The sequence below is a fragment of the Colobus angolensis genome, unplaced genomic scaffold (assembly GCF_000951035.1).
Source record: "Colobus angolensis palliatus isolate OR3802 unplaced genomic scaffold, Cang.pa_1.0 Scaffold6, whole genome shotgun sequence".
Lineage (NCBI taxonomy): Eukaryota > Metazoa > Chordata > Mammalia > Primates > Cercopithecidae > Colobus > Colobus angolensis.
In genome coordinates this window covers 5611125-5631085 of record NW_012119598.1, presented here as the reverse complement: position 1 = coordinate 5631085, position 19961 = coordinate 5611125, and the positions used below count along the sequence as shown (strand labels likewise).

At 44.3% G+C, this 19961-nt stretch overlaps 1 protein-coding gene across 2 annotated transcripts in view; it reads left to right on the top strand.

Annotated features, from left to right (window-relative positions):
• LYRM4 (LYR motif containing 4) overlaps positions 1 to 19961 on the top strand; it is a 159860-nt gene that overhangs the window by 122899 nt on the left and 17000 nt on the right. Inside the window, exon 3 of one of the 2 annotated variants that reach the window (XM_011962635.1) lies at positions 2706 to 2832. The exons of the other annotated variant lie outside the window; for it this stretch is intronic. Within the exon in view, the coding sequence (XP_011818025.1) occupies positions 2706 to 2789 (84 nt within the window). The 3' untranslated portion in view covers positions 2790 to 2832. The remainder of the gene's footprint in view (positions 1 to 2705; positions 2833 to 19961) is intronic. 2 annotated transcript variants of the gene reach the window in all.

The following is a 19961-nucleotide window of genomic DNA, read 5'->3' as shown; positions in this document are numbered from 1 at the left end:
TTTTCTGTAAATTGACCTAAAATGGCCATCTTTGATGGTCTCTCACTTTCTCTCTAAACCCCTGATGTGAGACTGTATTAGAATTATTGTATAAACAGTGAGTCTGCCCACAGACCGACCTCCTCGCTCCGGTTTAGCAGTGTCCAACAGTAAAAATAGAAAAGCCCCTGACTTATGTCTTCTTTTGAGAGCAAAGAACCCTTTTGCAGAAGGCCCAGGCACCCCCTCCTCTAGCCACATTGACCAGACTTGTGGCGTACAGTTATGCCTAAGCTGTTCACTGGACAGGTAGCAGGACCGCACCACAAGTGCCTTAGGTGGAGCAAGATTGATGGCTTGGGGCTAGGCTGGGAGGAGGCCCACTTCAGGGGAAAATTGGGGCTGTGTTGAGACGGAAGGAGGGCAGCTGTGGAATGGGCCACTGAGCAGGACCCGTGTTTCACAAGCACTCCAGGTCCTGCCTGGAGGTATAAATCCTGGCTCTCCCTTTTCCAGCTCTGTGGACTGCATAAAAGTTTACTATCTAACTTCTCAGCATTTCTGTGTTTTCGCCAATAAAAAACATGAAGATAACAATACCCCTCCGAAGATAGCATGTGATGCAAGATGGAAACACAGACCCAGCACAGGCCCCTTCTTCACTCTGAGTCAAGTCTCCTTAGGGACAGGGCATCAGTAAGGGACCCGTCAGCACTTCGCACGATTCGTGTAGTTCTCAGCCGTTCATCTACTCGGACTGAACAAGGGAAACAGGCTACTAAACTGCCCCTGAACTCACAGGCTTGTGGTGAGTGCTGGATGAGACACAGCCCGTGCTCAGGCGGGCAGGTCTGACTCCAGTGCCGCGAGCACCATGGGCCGTGAGGTGGCGTTAGAATATTGGGAGCACGGATGCGGTGTCATCGGACGTATACATGTGCTAGAGAAATTGCAATCATGAGAACAGTTCACCGCGGAGTTGACCGTGGAGGCCTAGTGTCCAGGCAGAAACCGAATCCAAGCAAGAGATCATTTGACGGCTGAGGGAAGAGAGTGCCAAGGGGAATGGAATGGGATGCAGGAGCTCCAGAGGGGATTTAAAGGCTGAATATGCTGGTTTGCAGGCTTGAGTTAGGAACCTGCATCTGGCAGTCAGTATGACTAGAGCATTGGCGATGAAGCCGTGGGTGTAAAGAAGACCACATGAAGTGGGCGCATATGAAAGACAAATTGGTGACCTTCCTGATGTTTTCTACCATTTCATATTAATAGGCATGAGGAATGAAAACAGGAAATGATTTTTCTTTCCTCCTCCCTGGCAGCCTTCTCTCTTGTGATGTGTTTTCCTTATAAGGCGGGGTTCCTGTTGCTTTCCCTTTCAGTGAAGCTTTTTGTTACTTGGTGGGTAGAGGGCCTTAGGTGTGGCAGAGAAATTCCACAGCCTCGCCCTCGCCGTCGCAGTGATGAAGAGCGTTGACTTTGGAGTCAGGCGCTGGGTTTAGTTCCCGCTGCAGCACATATTAACCAAGTGAAATTAAGCACATGTGTTATTAATCTTTATAAACCTCAGTTCCTCTCCTGCAAAAGGAGAACGATAATAGTGCCGGCTTCACAGCACTGCTTACAGTGGGAGCGAGGTAAGGCGCTTACACAGGCGCATGCCACCACGTGGGGGAAATGCTGTAGATGCTGCTGGCTCCTCCACTCACCAAAACTGCATTTTCTCTCCTTTGCTCTAAGAGAGAAACCAAGCGTGGGGAGCAAATGGGAGAAAGGAGCAGGAGAAGCTTGCCTCAGATTCCAACTCGTATGACGTGTTAGTGACTAAAGACGGAATGCCGACACATGCATCTTGTGTTTGGAATGCCAGGTTGCTGTTTTCCACAGGGATGTGCCCGTTGTTCTCTGTTTTCTGTGGAACTATCTTCCAGCGCCAGGCCTGGAGACGGGGCCTGCCCTTTTACCTCTCAAATATGTCCCCAGGGAAGTGTGTCCTCCTCTGGGGGCCACCCCATCACACTGAAGCTCACGCTGGGCTCCTTGCTAGAAACTCTGTGGCCTGCACCTGCTTCCCATGTCACATCAAGGCGTCTCAGCACACAGACCTAAAGGAGACCTCAGAGGTCACCCAGCGTGGCCTCACAGAAACACATGCAGGAAGGGATTACGGAGGTTTTCAGGGAAGGCCGGGCAGCCTGGGAGTAAGCGCCGCACTGCAGCTCCCAGACACCCGCAACTCCTGCTCCCAGGCAGGAATAAAGTGATTTCCCAGCTCCTGAGGCCACGGGTGGTAAATATCTGGTTTGGGAAATTCACCTGACCTATTTCTTTTCTTTTTTTTTTTTTTTTTTGAGACGGAGTCTCGCTGTCACCCAGGCTGGAGTGCAGTGGCGCGATCTCAGCTCACTGCAAGCTCTGCCTCCTGGGTTCCTGCCGTTCTCCTGCCTCAGCCTCCCGAGTAGCTGGGACTACAGGTGCCCGCCACCATGCCCGGCTAGTTTTTTTTTGTATTTTCAGCAGAGACAGGGTTTCACCATGTTAGCCAGGATGGTCTCAATCTCCTGACCTCATGATCCACCTGCCTCAGCCTCCCAAAGTGCTGGGATTACAGGTGTGAGCCACCATGCCCGGCCTCATCTGACATACTTCTTTCACGTAAGCCACTTCTTTTTCTTGTCCAAGCTGAGGCCAGCTCTCACCCAAGACTTGCCTGTATCTCAGTGCAGGTAGCTGAGCAAGGCACAGCCGCCAGGAGGAAGGCAGGGAACAGCAGCTGGAGCCTGGGGAAGCCCTGCACACACTGGCCTTGAGGAAACCACCTGACAGACGTCTGCTCTTCCTCACACAGAGTTGGTGGGCATTCTGACTACGTGGTCACATCAGATCGCTCTCACCTCTCTAAGCATTTCTTTTTCTGGAGTATGAAATAGCTGTTCAGGGAGGAAAGCAGTTTGATGTCAGAGGCTCCTTTGAGCCCTGGGAATTAGACCTCAGAAGCTTAGAATTGGAGCTCTGCTGCTGGTGGAAAATATACTGTGAATGTTTTATTCAGTAATGCATATATAACATTGAGCAGAATCCAAATACATAAATCACTTATACAATAGCTGTGAAGAGCCACCTTCCAGCACTTCAGAACCAGGCAGCCAGTAGCTCACAAAGGCCTCTGTTGCCATCTGCTGGCCACATGCTTTCTCATGCTGTTAATTCTTGCTCTTTGGTATTTTTCGTTCCTGCAGCCTTGGGGCACTCAGGTTCTTCTGCTGTAAAATTTGCCTCCATCAGAGCTATATGGCCTTGTGCTTTTGAGGCTTTCAGAAGAGACCCTTAGCACTCTAAAATTCTGGGAGGACAGAGAAAACAAGATGGAGAGAGATGACAAAGCCAATTTCTTCCCCCTGGCTTTTTTAACCGGTTGTGTGCACTATCAGCCCGTCTGAGCTTAGGCCTATGCCAGCCACATCTCAAGGCCAAGGGCACAATACTCAGTTTGTCTTTATAACAGGTCCTGTTATTGTGTCTGTCACCCTCCCGATGTCTGTATCACAGTCACCAATATATTATACTAAGGAAATAGGAATTACTAACATTGCCAGTACAACTTGCCCACGCATCAGCGCGCAGTCACACAATCATGGGCCTGAAGACCATCCGCATTGGCGAAACTGTGCCCCAGAGGTTGCCGTAAGTCACTGGAGACAGAAGGCAAATTTGTGTAAGATTGGCCACCATTCCCTGAATGACAGTGGCGTGCTGACACAGCATCAGACTCCCCTCACACAGAAGATCCGCTCATGGTGCAGGGCTTGGCCTCCTCAATGTGGCCACAGGCCCTACAGTGCTAACAAATGTCGCTTGTCGGGATCACCCCTGAGCCATTGCGCACATGAAGTGGCATCACTGATCTCTCACCGGCTCTGAACCAATGCATGTGGCATCCCAACTTCTTGAGAGGCTGACAGAGCATATCCAGAGTGCAGCCACATGGGGAGTCAGAGTAGGGCAGGGATACAGGAGTGCTGTTGACAACTGAAAACACGGGGAACCAGCCCGCGAAGCAGCCTTCTGGGAGACATCTGCATGAGGCCAGCAGGCCAAGGGTCCATGGCTAGGGATGGCTGTGCTGTCCTTAGGGAAAGGCATTCCAGAAACTGAAGTTACGAGGCAGCGTAGGTAAAAGCATCCTGGGCTCTTCAAATCTGGGCATGGCTGTGAGCCCCAAAGAGTTGTCGTCGGTTTACATCGTCTCCTAATACACAGGCTAAGTCATTAGGGAAAAAATCATGTTTCAGGTTTTAAGGGGAAAAAATGAAAAGGTGCATGGCCTTTTACTGTAAACAGTAGAAGGGGGTTGGGAATGGTTGAATGGTAGAAATGAAAATCAAGAAATCTAACGATGGCTGATAACTTAAGGACCTTATGTATCAGTTATTGCTGCACAGTAAATCATCCCCTAAAACTTAGTGGCTTCAGAGAACAATCTTCATTTATTGCCACACCCCACTTCTACAGGGCAAGAATTCAGACAGGGCATGGCGAGGGGGACTTGTGTTGCTCCACAGTGATGGAACCTCAACTGGAAGATTGGAAAGCTGGGGACAGGAATCATTTTTTACGTAGCTGTCTGGAGGTTGATGCTGCCTGTGAGCCAGGAGTCTGGCCAGGGTGTCAGCCAGAACGTAGCACACATGGCCTCACTGTAACCTGGGCTTCCTCACAGCGTGGCAGCTGGGTTCCAAGGGCAAGAAGAGTCCCAGCAGAGAGAGCCAGACAGAAGCCATATTGTCTCACGGCATAGCCTCAGGAGTTGTACAGCGTCACCTCCACTGTCAAGGTTACAGAACCTGTCCAGGTTCACTTAGAAGAAGATAAACCCCTTCTCTCAGTACAGGAGGGTCCAGTCATTGTAAGACAAGCATTGGAAAATACCATCTGCCACACCAGTTCCCTTATCACCCGTACCCGCTTCCCCCCTACACATGCACAGAAGCAGGGCAGCCTGTCACAGACCCTCAGCAATCGTGGCGTGGGTTTGTGCTGGGTAAATAGGTGCGTCTGTGGGTCGGCTCTACTTGTGGTTTGTAGTTTGACCTGGTCTTAACCTCTCTGGATCTCAGTTTCTTGTTCTGGGAAACAAAAAGGCTGAGCTGCAAACCAAGTCATTGGAAACTTTAACCTTTTCTCTTAACCTTTTTTATACCCTGATCCATATGTCTCAGTGGTAGTGAGGGTCACAATTCAGTTTGGAGAGGCGGGTAAAAGTTTGGAAAAGCCTCCCTCAAAAACTCTAGAATCCCTTCCAGCTCTCTGACCTCTGTGAGTGCTGAGACGTTGGTCATGCTCTTTGGGCTTTTGGGATTTTCCTTTCCTGCTCTGTAAAATGAAAGGTCTACTCAATTATCAGTTAAACTTTTTCCAGCTGTCACGTTTGATGGTCGTGTTCGTTTTGACATGATGAGGTTCCTTCATCCACACCAGTACTGTTCTGCTACTGCAGACATGTGAGTCGGCAGAAGAAATCCTGTATTTTCAAGTTCTTGCCCGGGCTATTGAAGAAGTCTTCCTTTCTGTGGAATGATAGAAGCTTGAGTGGCTTTTGCAGCAGGGACCTGGGGAATCAGCATACTCTCCACTCTACAGAAGAGAAAACTGATGCGCAGAGAAGCCAAGCGATTGCCAAGGACAGAGGGCAAGTTACTGATAAATCAGGCTACAATCCTATGACCTAAGGCAGTGTACTTTACTGTTGTGACCTCATCCTCTTAATAGAAAATACGTGAGCATGAGGACCCAGAGTCATACCACCCCATCTCTCCCATCTGCATTTTTCCTGTGAAGGGCCAGTGCCCTCAACAGTGCCATCAACAGTGCCATCTTCTTTTTATCTCCACAAATGTGATCAATGCTCAACTGTTATGAAAGTACAGTTTTTCAAACATGAAAATTAGATTCAAAAGCTGAACGTCCAAAATAATTATAACCAAAGGGAGTGGTGGTCATAATCACACATAGAGGCTCTTGGTCTGATTTCTACAGAGAGAAACAGTGCTTGAATACTTGTAGAACTGGACACCTGAAAAACAAGTTGGAAGGCTTGTAAATCCGTTTGGTTGGTTATTTAGGAGGTGGACGTGGCATAAGGAAATCAGTACTGCTCACAGTCTAGGAAAAAGGAAAGCATCTACATTTTGGTTTCGATTTGTGTTACCTCTTTTATTTTTCATAGTGGCAAAATACACGTAACATAAAATTTACCTTCTTAACCATTTTTAAGCATGTATGTTACATTTTTAACATGCTTTTGTTGAATGGTTAAGAATCTAGGAAATGATAAGCCTCACGTGTTCCCAAGTGCAAATCAAGTTGAAGCCCAAATTGACTTTCCCGAGCCCAACTCCATGTTCCAGAAATGGGATCCTCAGCCACACACTGTGAATACCTGTAATGCACTTAAGTACTTTTGACTTGTAAAGTACAGAAAGCACATCATAGTGTATCTAAACCTTTGTGTTGGTGTCCTGCAATGCCACACCCTTGTGTCCTTTGGAAATACTCATTGTACAGGTTTAAATACTCCTTCCTCCAAACAGACTTTTTCAATCTTTTCGAATTTTAGTTAAGCTTTATTTTGTTTTAAGTATTGTTAAAAGAAAATCCTTAGACAAATTAAATTTAACCAAGTTTAACTGAGCAAATAACAATTTGCAAATCAGGCAGCCGCAGCCTGTGAGTCAGAATAGGTTCAGAGAGGCTCCAGCACAGTCACGTGGTGAAAGGTTTTTTTTTTTTCTTTTGAGACAAGGTCTCGCTCTATTGCCCAGGCTGGGAGGCAGTGGTGCGATCACGGCTCACTGCAGCCTTGGACTCCCAGGCTTAAGTGATCTTCCCACCTAAGCCTCCCAAGTAGCTGGGCCAGGCACAGCACCATGCCCCACTAATGTTTGTATTTTGGGAGGGACAGGGTTTTACCATGTTTTCCAGGCTGGTCTCAAACTCCTGGGCACGAGTGATCCACCTGCCTCAGCCTGGGAATTGGTGGTGTGCTTGTCCCAGCTGCTTGGGACTCTTATGTGGGAGGATCACTTGAGCCTGGGAGGCCAAAGCTGCAGTGAGCCGTGATCACACCACTGCCCCCCAGCCTGGACAACAGAGCGAGACCTTGTCTCAAAAAAAAAAAAAAAAAAAAGTGGTGGGGTCACAGGTATGAGCCACCACACCCCAGCCTGGAAGAAAATTTATACGCAAAAAAAAGGAAAGGGATGAACAGAAAATGGAAGTGAGATGCTAAACAGCCAGACTGGCTACAGTCTGTTTGTTTGCCATATTTGAGCACAGTTTGAACAATTGGCTGCCGGTAGCCAAAGCTCAGTGATCAGCACAAGAGTAGATTATAGTCTGTGTAACACATCCAGTTAGGTTACCGTTCACTATGTACACAGAAACCTTTAAAATATGTAAAGAGGCAGCTTTAGGCTAAACCTAATTTAACAATATCTTGTTAATATTAAACACAATCATAGCAAAAGTGTCGAAAACCAGTCACGTGCTACTGTTTGAAATCGAGCCAAACATTAACTTTTATCTGATACTCCTCCGTGCCCTACTCCGGTGTGTATTTGTAAACACAGAGTGACCTGTGTCATGAATGAACCTTGATACCCTGTTGCCTAACTTTGAATGAAGCCTGCGCCTTCGTTGCTCAGAGTTCTGGATGTGACATGCTCACCATGTTTCCAGAGTTGCTGGTGTTTCTCCAGTTAGCGAGGTGGAAATGCAGCGGTGCCTGGGAGTATCAGAGGCACTGGGCTGACAGGGCTACTTTGCTCTGCCACTCACCAGTTATTGTCATTTAGAACAAGCTACTTCTGCTCTCCAGGCCTGTCTTCACCTACCACAGAGATGTCAAGACCTATTTCCCGAGAATGTTAACAAGGACGACATTCAATTACATCGACAAAGTACCTAGCATAAGGGCCTAGAACATAGTAGGTACTCAATGAACATTAATATTATTCTTCTTTTGTGATCAAATTCTTTTAGGGTTGTGTGTAACAATCACTTTGAAGTCCGCTGGTTGCTCGAAAGACTTTAAGACTTCAAAGTATTAACCTGATTTTGAAGAGCAAAATGTCTATGTCTAAAGGATTAATCTCATTTCTATCTTTTAACCTATCTTAAACACCTCTAGCACTTGCTTCTGTTTGAAATCCCAAAGACCTCTTTCTTTCAGTTAACTGTTACTCTTAACTTTCTTTTAGTTTTTTCTCTTTTTTCCCCCCAGGCATAAAGTCCATAGTCATGTCTGCAGCCACGTTTGTTTTCTATTACATCTTGATATTCTCTTGTGTTTTCAGGGGGGAGCATGATAGAATTCCTTAATATACAGATGTCATAGTATGTAAGGTTTTCTTGTGACTTAGTCTAGAAATCAGTCATTAAAAAAAGTAATTATTCTTACTGGCTACTGATAAAAATTCTTTAAGAAAAACTATCGAATATGTATATATATATATATTTGGATACAGGGTGTCACTCTGTTGGCCCAGGCTGAAGTGCAGTTGGCATGATTATGGTTCACTGCAGCCTCGACCTCCCCAGTCTCAGGTGATCCTCCCACCTCAGCCTCCCGAGTAGCTGGGACTACAGGCGTGTGCCACCATGCCCGGTTAATTTTTGTGTTGTTTGTAGAGACAGGGTTTTGCCATGTTGCCCAGGCTGGTCTCAAACTCCTAGGCTCAAGCGATCTGCCCACCTTGGCCTCCCAAAGTGCTGGGATTATAGGTGTGCGCTACCACACCTGGCCTTTGAATACCTTTTCTTCTATATATAAAATCTTGGCAGAAATGTCTTCTTTTGTCATCATGAAATTTACTTTCATGAAACCTTCTGAGAGCCCCTTATCTACCATTAGTCTTTTTGGAATCCTTTTTGACCTGCTGAAAGGCAGCACCATTGTATTTTTCTTGGCGACTTGTGGAGCCACCACCATACCCAGTACATTTTGACCAAAGTCAAAGTTAAGTCTGCACCACCTCAAGTCTATGAGTAACACAGTAGAAAGGGGTCAGAAGACTTGGCTGTTGTGATTTGCAAAAATGGCAGGACGAATGCTCCATATCCTCCCTCAAAAATACATTCAGACGAGGATAATTTGGGTGTTGGCCACAGGCAGCTTGCAAACTCAAAGCTTTGTCAACTCTTACTCCAGTGTGTGACCTGAGTGGAAATGTCTACAAAAGAGCAGGAATCCTCTCTTTGAGAACAGGGCCACAATCAAGTGGATGGTTTTCATTATTCAGATGGAGTCACAGGACATTAGATACAGAACATTAAAATCTCCATCATCCAGGGAAAATTATTTTAAATACAGGTAGACATATAGAGGCATATCACCAGCTGGGTAGCAGAGTCATTATTTAAAGAACACTAGAGTTCCTTTGTGAGGAGGAACTGCGCGCAGAGATGATGCTCAGTATCAATACAGTGAGATTACAAAGTACAAACCTGAACACCTTTGTAAGCTTCTTACTAAGTGGAGGAGTGGGGCCAATTCCAAGAGCTTGGTGTTTGCTTGTCTGGTAATCTCTTGACAGATCCTAGAAGCAACAATTCTATGTTGAGGCTTAAAAAGAAGAGGTAGTGTGATCCAGCAATCCCACCCTTCCATGTATACTCAAGAGAAATGAAAACATGTCCACACAAAGACTTACATGCAGATATGTATTGAAACTTTATTAGCAATAGCCAAAAAGTAGAAACAACTCAGATGGCCATCAGATAATAAATGGATGAGCAACATGTGGTGTAGCCATACAATAAACGTATTACTGGTGGTAAAACGGAACAAAGCGCTGACACGCACTAGAACATGGATGGCCCTTGAGAACATTATGCTATGGGAAAGAAGCCAGACACAAAAAGTCACGTATTGTATGATTTCATTTTTATGAAATGGCCAAAATAGGCGAATGCATAGAGACAGAAAGTGGGTTAGTGGTTGCCAGGGGCTAGGGAGGATGGGACATTTGAAAGGTGACTAATGAGTGGTGTTTCCTTGGGAGTAATGAAAATGCTCTAAAATTGATTGTGGTAATGGATGCACAACTGTAAATATACTAAAAACCATTGAATTGTACACTTTAATTGGATAGATTTGATGGTGTATGAATTAAATCTCCATAAAGTTGTTAAGAGACATCAGGAAGAGACCAGAGTTTCTTCTGTGCAGAGCCCTCTGCCACAGGAAATGAAGGAAGTCTACCCAGTCCTCCTACAGGCGTTGCTCCTTGGGGTGGTTTAGCGTGCCATTACCACAGACCGTGGCTAGGACCTGTGAGACTCATTTGTAAATGCCACCTTCTTTGACAATACCTGGGATTGTTGAAAGGGAAGTAATCAATTACTAGAAGCCATTAATTGAATGCTGTGTGCCAGGCGTTGTACTAAGACATTATAAATACCATCTAATTTATGTAAAATTGATATTATCCCATTCTATAGGTGAGGAAACTGAGACTACAGAGTTAGGTGAAACCCAAGGTTTCTGAGCCAGTGATCGGCAGAGCGGATGTTTAAACTAGGTTTGTCTTGGAACAAACTCCAGGCTCTTAAGTACTACATTAGCCTGCCTTCTCCCTTCTCCACCCTCAACCCAGCCCCAGTCTAAGAAGCAGCAGGAAATGGGACAAGTTATCACTTAGAAGAATATTGATTTGGTTTTAAAAGTATTGAACAGAATGACCAAATGATCTAGTAATTCCGTTTCTCAGTGTATGCCTCAGAGAACTGAAAGCAGGGACTCAAAATGATACGTGCCCACCAACGTTCAGAGCAGTATTATTCACAACAGCAACCCAGTGTCCTCAACAGATGGATGGATGAACAAAATGTGGTGTAGCCATACAATGGAATGTTACTCAGGCCTAAAAAGGAAGGAAATTCCGCCACGTGCCACAACAAGGATGAACCTTGAGGACATTGTCCTAAGTGAAGTAACCCATCAAAGAAACAAGTGCTGTATGATTCCACTTACAGGGGTCCCTAGAGTCCCCCTATAGACAGAAAGTAGAATTGGGGTTGCCAAGGGCTGGAGGGGAGGGAAACAGAGAGTTAGTGTTTAGGCTACAGGGTTTCAGTGGCGGAAAATGAAAAGATTCCGGAGAAGGATGCTGTTGATGGTTGTACAACAGTGTGAATGTACTTAACACCACAGAACTGTCCACTTAAAATGGATAAAATGGTAAATGTTGTGTTTTGTATATTTAACAAACACACACACACACACACACACACCAGTATTGTGTTTGTTTGAAAGTCTAGAGCTAGAAAGCTTTTTTGAGTGTATTTAGCAGGAAAACTTAAAAGAAAGTTCTTGTCTTTGGAGGAGACAGGCCTGAGGCATCCAGAGGAATGAAGGCCACCTAGGGAGCCAGTTCCGTTCCCATGAAAATCACACCTGGAGTGATCTGCACTCGTCACAGTCCTAGGAGTGCTGTTACCAAGGGAGGGGAAGGAGAAGGAATAGGGATGAGGTCTCTTAAATAGACATTTGATGACGTTTTCCCCAATTTGTTAGTTTGCAATGACTAAGACTTTTTGCTTTTTAGCCTGTTATTATGGAAAAATGTGAACATATACAAAAGTATGTAGAATTGTCAAATGAGTCCTGTGTATCCATCACCCATTTTTAAGAGTTAGATACTCTTGTAATATCAATAGCTGGTATTTTTTTCATCCTTACAGCTACCCATGCTGTCCCGTATTGTTTTGAGAAAATGTGTATTCGTTTCATATTAAACTATTTTGGTACATGTCTGAAAAGATTATTTTTTTTAAAACATAGCTATGATACCATTATCATAACTAACAAAATAATACTAATTCCTTAATATCATCAAATACAAAGTGTTAAAATTTTAATGTCTCACAAATATCACCAGTTTTCAAACTGGGTGATCTGTCTGTAATATGTCTTTAAAAGAAATCTATAGGCCCCATGTGTATGTTTTTTTCTTCCTTGCTCTTCTTTTTCCGTATAATTTCTTTGTTGAAGAAGTCAGTTCTTTTATCTGGATTTTGCTGATTTTATCTTTATTTTCTTGCTTATCTTATGTAAAAACTGCAAGCCCTATCTTAACCAACTTGGTTCTTAGCCTTGGCCAGACATTACACTCACCTGGGAAGCTTGTAAAATCCTGACATGTGTGGAAATCAACTTGTCACTTCCTCAATAAGTTAAACATAGAATTACCATATGACCCAGCAATTTCACTCCAAAAGAACTGAAACAGGTTCAAACATAGTCTTGTATTCGTATGTTCACAGCAGCACTATTTTCAGCAGCCAAAAGATGGAAACAACCCAAATGTCCTTCAGCTGAGGAAAGGGTCAACAAAATGTGGTATATCCACGCAATGGATATTATTCATCCTTAGAAGCCACGAAGTACTTATGCATGTTTACAACCTGGATGAACCTTGAAAACACTGCGGTAAATGAAAGAAGCCTCACACAAAGGCCACGTAGTATATTATTTCTGTATGAAATGTCTACGGAAACCCATAGAAACAGAACATAGATTCATGGTTGCCAGAGGCTGGGAAAATAAGAAAACGGGGAGTGGCTGCTCAATGAGTATGGGATTTCCTTTTGGAGTGATGAAAATTTCCAGAACTAAATAGTGCTGATGATTGTACAATTGTGAATGTACCTAATACCACTGAATTACACACTTTGAAGTGGTTTAAATGGTTTTATGTTACATGCATTTTACCACAATATTTTATAATTCTGATGTATAAGAACACCCCAGACCAAGTATCGTAGTCTCTTAAGTGTGACCCAAGCATCAGAATCTTCTAAAGCCCTCCAAGGGATGCCAGCGTACAAGCAAGGTTTGGAATCATTGGCAGAGGCTGGACGGGCCAGGATCACGTCTTTCAAGCCTTCCTCGCAGGTGGTGGTGGTGTGCTATGTTTAAACCCGTGCAAGTTTGCTTCTGTATTCTAAAGGACAGCCATGTCCCTTGCATCCCTGTCAGACAGCAGACACTGATTCCTTGGAGAGACTGGCGAGTCTCCTTTAGTCATCTTTCTCCTGCAGTGTCTGGTGCTGCCGTCACACCCGTAGAATCTCAGCAGTGCGTGCTTCCCTACCCTGGGAAGGAAATGTCATTTCCTTGCAAGACTCACTTCTCATGAGCACTGATAGGCCGCAGCGGCTGCTGGCTCTGCAGCCTTGGCAGAGCTGCAAATAGGTTAAATGGAGATGGAAGTTCTAGTTCTCCTGTGCTTCAGCCAGCTTCCTTTTCTGGCTAAATCTGAATAAACTCAAAGAAACTGGGCAAGTGGTTTGCGGCTCCCCATGGAGCTTCACAAAGATAAGTTCCACTTATGTGATCCAAGAGACGGTTGGCTTGTGATTTTCTTTGCTCAGCATTACTTGTTAATATCCTGAACTCACATTTCTGAAAACAACTGTAGCTGAGATGTGCTCCTGGAGCAGAACTACAAGTTAAACTCGGAAATCAAGCCTCCCACTTTCATTCTCAGCCTTTTGTAGCGCAGGCTGGGTACTCCTCTTTGAAAGCATGGGATTTTCATTTAAAATGTTAATTAGAAAGAAGACACTCTTTCAGAGGAGGTGTGTTGTAGTTTTTGTTTTTGTTTTTTTCAGTGCTAGATTTTGAAGTCAGAAGACCTGGAAAGGAATATCTCAGGTCCATAATTCATTTACCAGTTGTGCAAATGTACACAGGTTACTCAGTTTCTCTGATTCCATATACTCATTCCTAAGGAAATGTGAATATTATGTATTGCATAGGACAGGGCAAAAACTGAGAAATTAAAGCATGTAAGCTTAGCACATGCCCAGTAAATGTCACTTTCCTAAATATGTGTTGCTTATGTATTAAGCAAGTAATCCTCAAACTTAATCCCAAAGAGGCAGAGAGGTTAAGAGGTGAGATGCAAAAATGCCCTTTTTCTTTTCTGTGGGCATGTCCTGAAAGCCACAAGGAATAGAGCACAATCGTGAAAACTTGCTTTGGGTTAAACCAAGTTAAAATTTAGGATCTGCTGATATGTCTTGATCTGTTAACTGGGGATCCATGACTGTTTAAAGATAAAGGCGCACGTCAGGGATAAAACAGAGAAGCCAAGGCGTACAATGATTGCCTCTCAATTATGAGTTGTATCCTGCTGCTGCTTTTCACAAAACATATTTTCCAGGTCTTTAGATATTCTTCTATAATGTCATTGTTAATAATTACATAGTGAGGATATGGCATAGGAAAAAGCTATGGACAGCTCTGTGGCAGCTAATTTGAAAATCTAATAAAAAAGTAAATTAACCTGAGGAATAGAAAGCTTGAATAGACCAATTACCATAGAAGAGATTAAAATATCTACTGGTTTGAACCTTTTCAGACCTTCTTTTGGCCTAGCCCTTGATGAATTTTTGTGAATGGCTTACAGACAACGTTTTCTTTGTTGCTTTTGGAGGGAGCTTTCTTTCAGGCACAATTTTCTTTTTTCTCTTTTAAGAGATGAGGTGCCAAGTTGATCTCAAACTCCTGGCCTCAAGTGATCCTCCTGCCTTCACCTCCCAAACTGCTGGGATTACAGGCGTGAGCCATTGCACCCGGCCAGACGCCATTTTTGTTTAATGTATTCTCTGAGATACATGTGTGGGTATTGAGTTTGTCCATTGTATTATTCAAATTCTCTGTCATTACCTTTGTAAATGTACTGTTTCTATCCAGCTTGGAAAGAGGAATGTCAAAGTTCCCTACCATCATTTTGCCTTTGTCAGTTTCTCCTTTTATTTCTAGTAATTTAGGTTTTATGTGCTTAGCTACAGTCTTATTTAGTGCATACAGGTTTATGACGGCTGCATCCTTTCTGTAAATGTGGCTCATTATTTAATTGGAAGGTTTTAGACTCAATTCTGCCTTGTCAAATGTTAATACAGAATTTTCCCCCACAAATGTACCCGGTATATCTGAACGCATCCCTTGATTTTCAGTCTTCCTTTACCACTTTTGTTTAAGGGGTTTTTGTCTTGTTTTGTTACCTATCCCGGTTAGTCCATTCACATTTCATATTATGGCTGATGGAGTTGATTTTATTCTGTCTTATGCTGTTATGTATTTTAGTTGATTCTCTCTTTTCCCTTCCTTATTTTTAATGGTTTTATCAGGTAACTATTCGTTCCCTTTTTATCTCTCTTTTCTTTTGTCAGTTTGGAAATTCCGTTCTGCTTTTCTGTGCCCTTAATGACTGTCTTCTGTAACTCAATGCTTATAATTAGAAGCATATATTTTTTACTATTATGTGTAAGAGGATACCAGTTGTTCCCACCAAGCCCTGTTTCCCTAGACATACATTTCATAAGTAAGTGTATTGCTTCCTAGTTGTTTTCCCGAGTCTCTGAGTGCTCTTCCTGCATACCGCTTGTCTGCCTCTCCTCCTCAGTTGTAGAAGCAGCCATTTCTTTCTGATTTTTTTCTCTCTGACTCCTGGATTCCCTTAGACGTATTGGTATTTTTCTTTGTCATCTCACTGGGGCCCAGGTGTGCTTGTTAGAGTGCCCCATATGGCTGCAGTTCTATAGATGATAAAGGTGAAGGGCTACCTAATCCGGAGGACCAGTGGGGCAGCAGCAGCGGCAGCTGCCAGTCTCCCTGTTCCCAGGTCCCCTGTGCAATCCCAGCCTGAGGAGCAGGGAGCAACAGCCTTGCTCTCTAGCCCCTACTTGGCAGATAAAGCTCACTTGGGAGGCCAGTGTCAGCCGGATCCCCAGGGCCCCCATGTCTCCTCCAGCCCCACTAATCCCAGAATCCCAGCGTTGGCCTCCAGGCCCTGCATGGTCCACCAGGAGGAAAGCTCTCCTGAATTCCCCCTGCAGCCCACTCCCAGACCCAAGACCTCACTCACACCAGCGTCTCTCCCAGCCCTGAGGTATGTACGGAGGAAGCACAGTCTATTCAGGGCTCCACAGTTCAGAATTCCTCTCTCTAGTACCTCTTAATAAAAAGATTTCAGATTTAATTAGTTTTTGTAGTCAGAGCTGGAAACCTAATCCATATTTAGAACATAATCTGTAAGAAAAGCATATTCCAAGTGCTTAACCAACTTTGAATGAAGACTTCCACAGCGCAGCTTCCTTCCTGCCCTTCCACACCCCTGCTTCACCTCGGCACGAATCTCTCTGACTTGGCCTGTTGGGCTGCTCTGCGCTCTCGCTTCTCCCCCGCTTCAGTGTGGCTGGTGGAGTAAGGATAGTCCTAGAGCTATATTTTCACATTTTCTACAGTAAGATATATTAAAATTTTTTTAAATAATTGTTTTCAACAAAACCATAAAGTAAGATATGGTAGGTTGAATAATGACCCCCAAAGGCATCCGCACCTAATCCCCGAGACCTGTGAATGTTACATTTTATGGCAAAAGGGACTTCACAGGTATGATCAAATGAGGATCTTAAGATGGAGATCAGCCTGGGTTATCCACATTGGCCTACTGTAATCACAACTCTTCTTCTAAGAGGAAGGCAGAGGGAGGTTTGGCTGCTGAGGGAGAGAATGACAGAAGCAGAGATCGGAGTGGCTGCTTGGAGGATGAGGCAGGCACCACACGCTAAGCAATGCTGGAGGCCATGAAAGCTGGAAAAGGCAAGGAAACCGATTCTCCCCAGAGCCTCGGGAAGAAGCCAACCCTGACAACACCTTGACTTTCACCCAGTGAAACTGATTTTTGACTTCTGGCCTCCATAACTGTAAGAGAAGAAGTGTGTGTTGTTCTAAGCCACCTGTTTGGGGGTAATTTTTGACTGCAGCATTAGGAAGCTAACACACAGGGCAATCCTTTGGAGAAACCCGGGTTGGCTCAGGGCAGCCCACGAGCCCAATGCCACTATTTCCCATATCCCCAGCTGAGTGCGGGAGCAGGTAGACGCAGTCCTGGGATCACACCATCAAGTGCAGTGGCCCTTGATGGCCTGGAAGCATGGCTGGAGTGCAGGCAGCATTGTGGCTGCTTGCAGCCTCTAAGCCCTCAGAGACAGTGCACACATGGAGAGAAGTCCCTTGGGGGGATTGAGCATTTTTTTGAGCAAGCGCGTATGTAAGGAACACATCAGAAGCTCTGGAGAGGCAAAGTCAAGCCTTTGAAGGGCATAGGCCCAAGCACTGGCTGCCCAAGAGAAGCCCCAGGCCCTTCTCTGCTGGTAGTGTCACCTAGTCGTGCAGGTGACATGGGGCCTCAAACAAAAAATGTAAGTAAAAGCAAGATTAATGAGCTTGGTCATACCCCATGTAGTAGTTCATATCCAGAGTCGTGTGAGAACATGGGAACTGTGGACAAAGAGGAAACCAAAAGAACAGTAAGAGGGTTCAAGAGACATGTTCGCAAAATGGTCATGAGGAGGGAAAAGAAGAGGGAGGCATCTTCTCCAAATGCACGTATTTGTGACTGTCACTTCCTCACATGGGGCACTGAAATCTCCAGATATGATTTCCTTCCCTGAAGAGGAAAAAGTAAAAGGTGGCTCCTTCTTATCTGCCATCTGTCATCCAGGCAGCCTTGTCGCTTTGACTTTCCTCAAAGAGATGTACTCCACCACTATGAAGCCCAATAGTTCCATTTACTCCTGAGTGAGGGCTGAGCTAGGGACGCGATTTGTATCTACAAGGCCACAGGGCATTCCTATTTTGCAACTCCATGTCACCCCGACCTACAGCTGGGAGCAGGGTGTGAGCGGTGATGGGTGCCCTGCTTCCAGGATATAAATGTCATCACTGCTATCCTCTTCACTCTTGGCAGCTTCTGTAAAATATTTCTCTGCAGACAGTAAGAAACCTAAATTTGGATGTTCACTGAATTTTTATTATTCCGAGCAGAACCAAGTTTGCTTTATAGAGAAATCAACAACTGTAAGACGCCCTCTCCCACCGCCTGCCCAGACTCTTCCTCATCCAGGTGCCGATTTGTCTACCAACAAAAAGATTGTAAAGGATGGTGTAAATGTCAATTTCCAGGTTTCACACTGTCCTATAATTCGGCAGGATGTCTCCATTGGAGGAAATAGGGTGAAGGGTACAGGGACCCTCTCTCTACTATTTTTTGCAACTTCCTGTGAATGTATAATTATTTCAAAATTAAAAGCAAGGGTTAAAAATGGTAAATTGTAATGTAACAATGTTGTTTTTATCACAGGTTTTTAAAAACCCACTAAAAATACATAAAAATGAAAAAAGGATACAGATCACAGTGTCCATTAGTAAAATAACATAAGCTATAAATGCAAGCTATATGTGTAATTGTCTAGTTGCCACAATTTTTTTTTTTTTTTTTTTTTTTTTTGAGACGGAGTCTCGCTCTGTCACCCAGGCTGGAGTGCAGTGGTGCAATCTCGGCTCACTGCAAGCTCCGCCTCCCGGGTTCACGCCATTCTCCTGCCTCAGCCTCCCGAGTAGCTGGGACTACAGGCGCCCGCCACCATGCCCAGCTAATTTTTTGTATTTATTTTTAGTAGAGACGGGGTTTCACCGAGTTAGCCAGGATGGTCTCGATCTCCTGACCTTGTGATCCACCCGCCTCAGCCTCCCAAAGTGCTAGGATTACAGGCGTGAGCCACTGCGCCCAGCCAAGTTGCCACATTTTAAAAAGCAAAAAAGAACAGACAGAATTAATTCTAATAACATAATTTCTTTAACCCAGTATATTTAATATATTGCCATTTAAGCAATACAAAAAAAAATTAAGATATTTTGCTTTTTTTCTTACTAAGTCTTTGAAACCCAGTCTGTATTTTATACTTATAGAACATCTCTGTTTGGACCAGCCATATTTCAAGTGCTAAATAGCCACATGTCCAATAGAGTAGCACAAGTCTAGACAGTATTGGAGCTATAATTGCAAAATCTTTAATGACTTTTTAACCTGTGTTTTTTAACATCTTTATTGAGAATTCACATAGCTTGAAATTCACCCATTTAAAGTATATTATTCAGCCAGGCACAGTGGCTTATGCTGTAATTGCAGCACATTGAGAGGCCGAGGTGGGTGGATCACTTGAGCCCAGGAGTTCAAGACCATCCTGGGTAACATGACAAAACCCTATCTCCACAAAAAATACAAAAAGAAGCCGGGTGCGGTGGCACATGCCTGTAATCCCAGTACTTTGGGAGGCTAACGTGGGCAGATCACTTAAGGTCAGAAGTTTGAGACCAGCCTGGCCAACATGGTGAAACCCCATCTCTACTAAGAATACAAAAATTAGCAGGGTGTGGTGGCAGGTGCCTGAAGACCCAGCTGCTTGGGATGTTGAGACAGGAGAATTGCTTGAACCCGGGAGGCAGAGGTTTCAGTGAGCCAAGATCGTGCCTGGGTAACAGAGTGAGACTCTGTCTCAGAAAAATAAATAAATAAATAAAGTATATTATTCACTGGTTTTTAGTATATTCAGAGTTGTGCCAGCATCACTACAATCAATTTTAAAACATTTTCAGCACCCCAGAAAGAAACCCCGTACTCATTGGCAGTTGCTCCACATTCCCTCCCACTGGCCCACCCATCCCCAGCCACTGACCTGCCCTCTGTCTCTATGTATTGGCCTATTCTGGATATTTCATATACATTGAATCATACAGTATGTGGCCTTTCGTGTTTGGCTTTTATCAGTTAGCATAATATTTTCAAGGTTCATCCTTATAGCATGGATCTGAACCTCATTCCTTTTTGTGGCTAAATAATATTCCATTGTATGAATATACCCCATTTTATTTATTTGTTCATCAGTTAATATGTCTTTGGGCTGTTTTCACTTCTTGGCTGTTGCGAACTGTGTTGCTGTGATCAGATCTGCACGTTTCTGAGGCGCGTGTTTTCATTCCCTTGGGTGTGGCTGCTGTACAGAATCATTCTTGCACTGTACTGCAGTTGCTTTTTCATACATTTCTCTTGGCCATGATCTGCATGCTT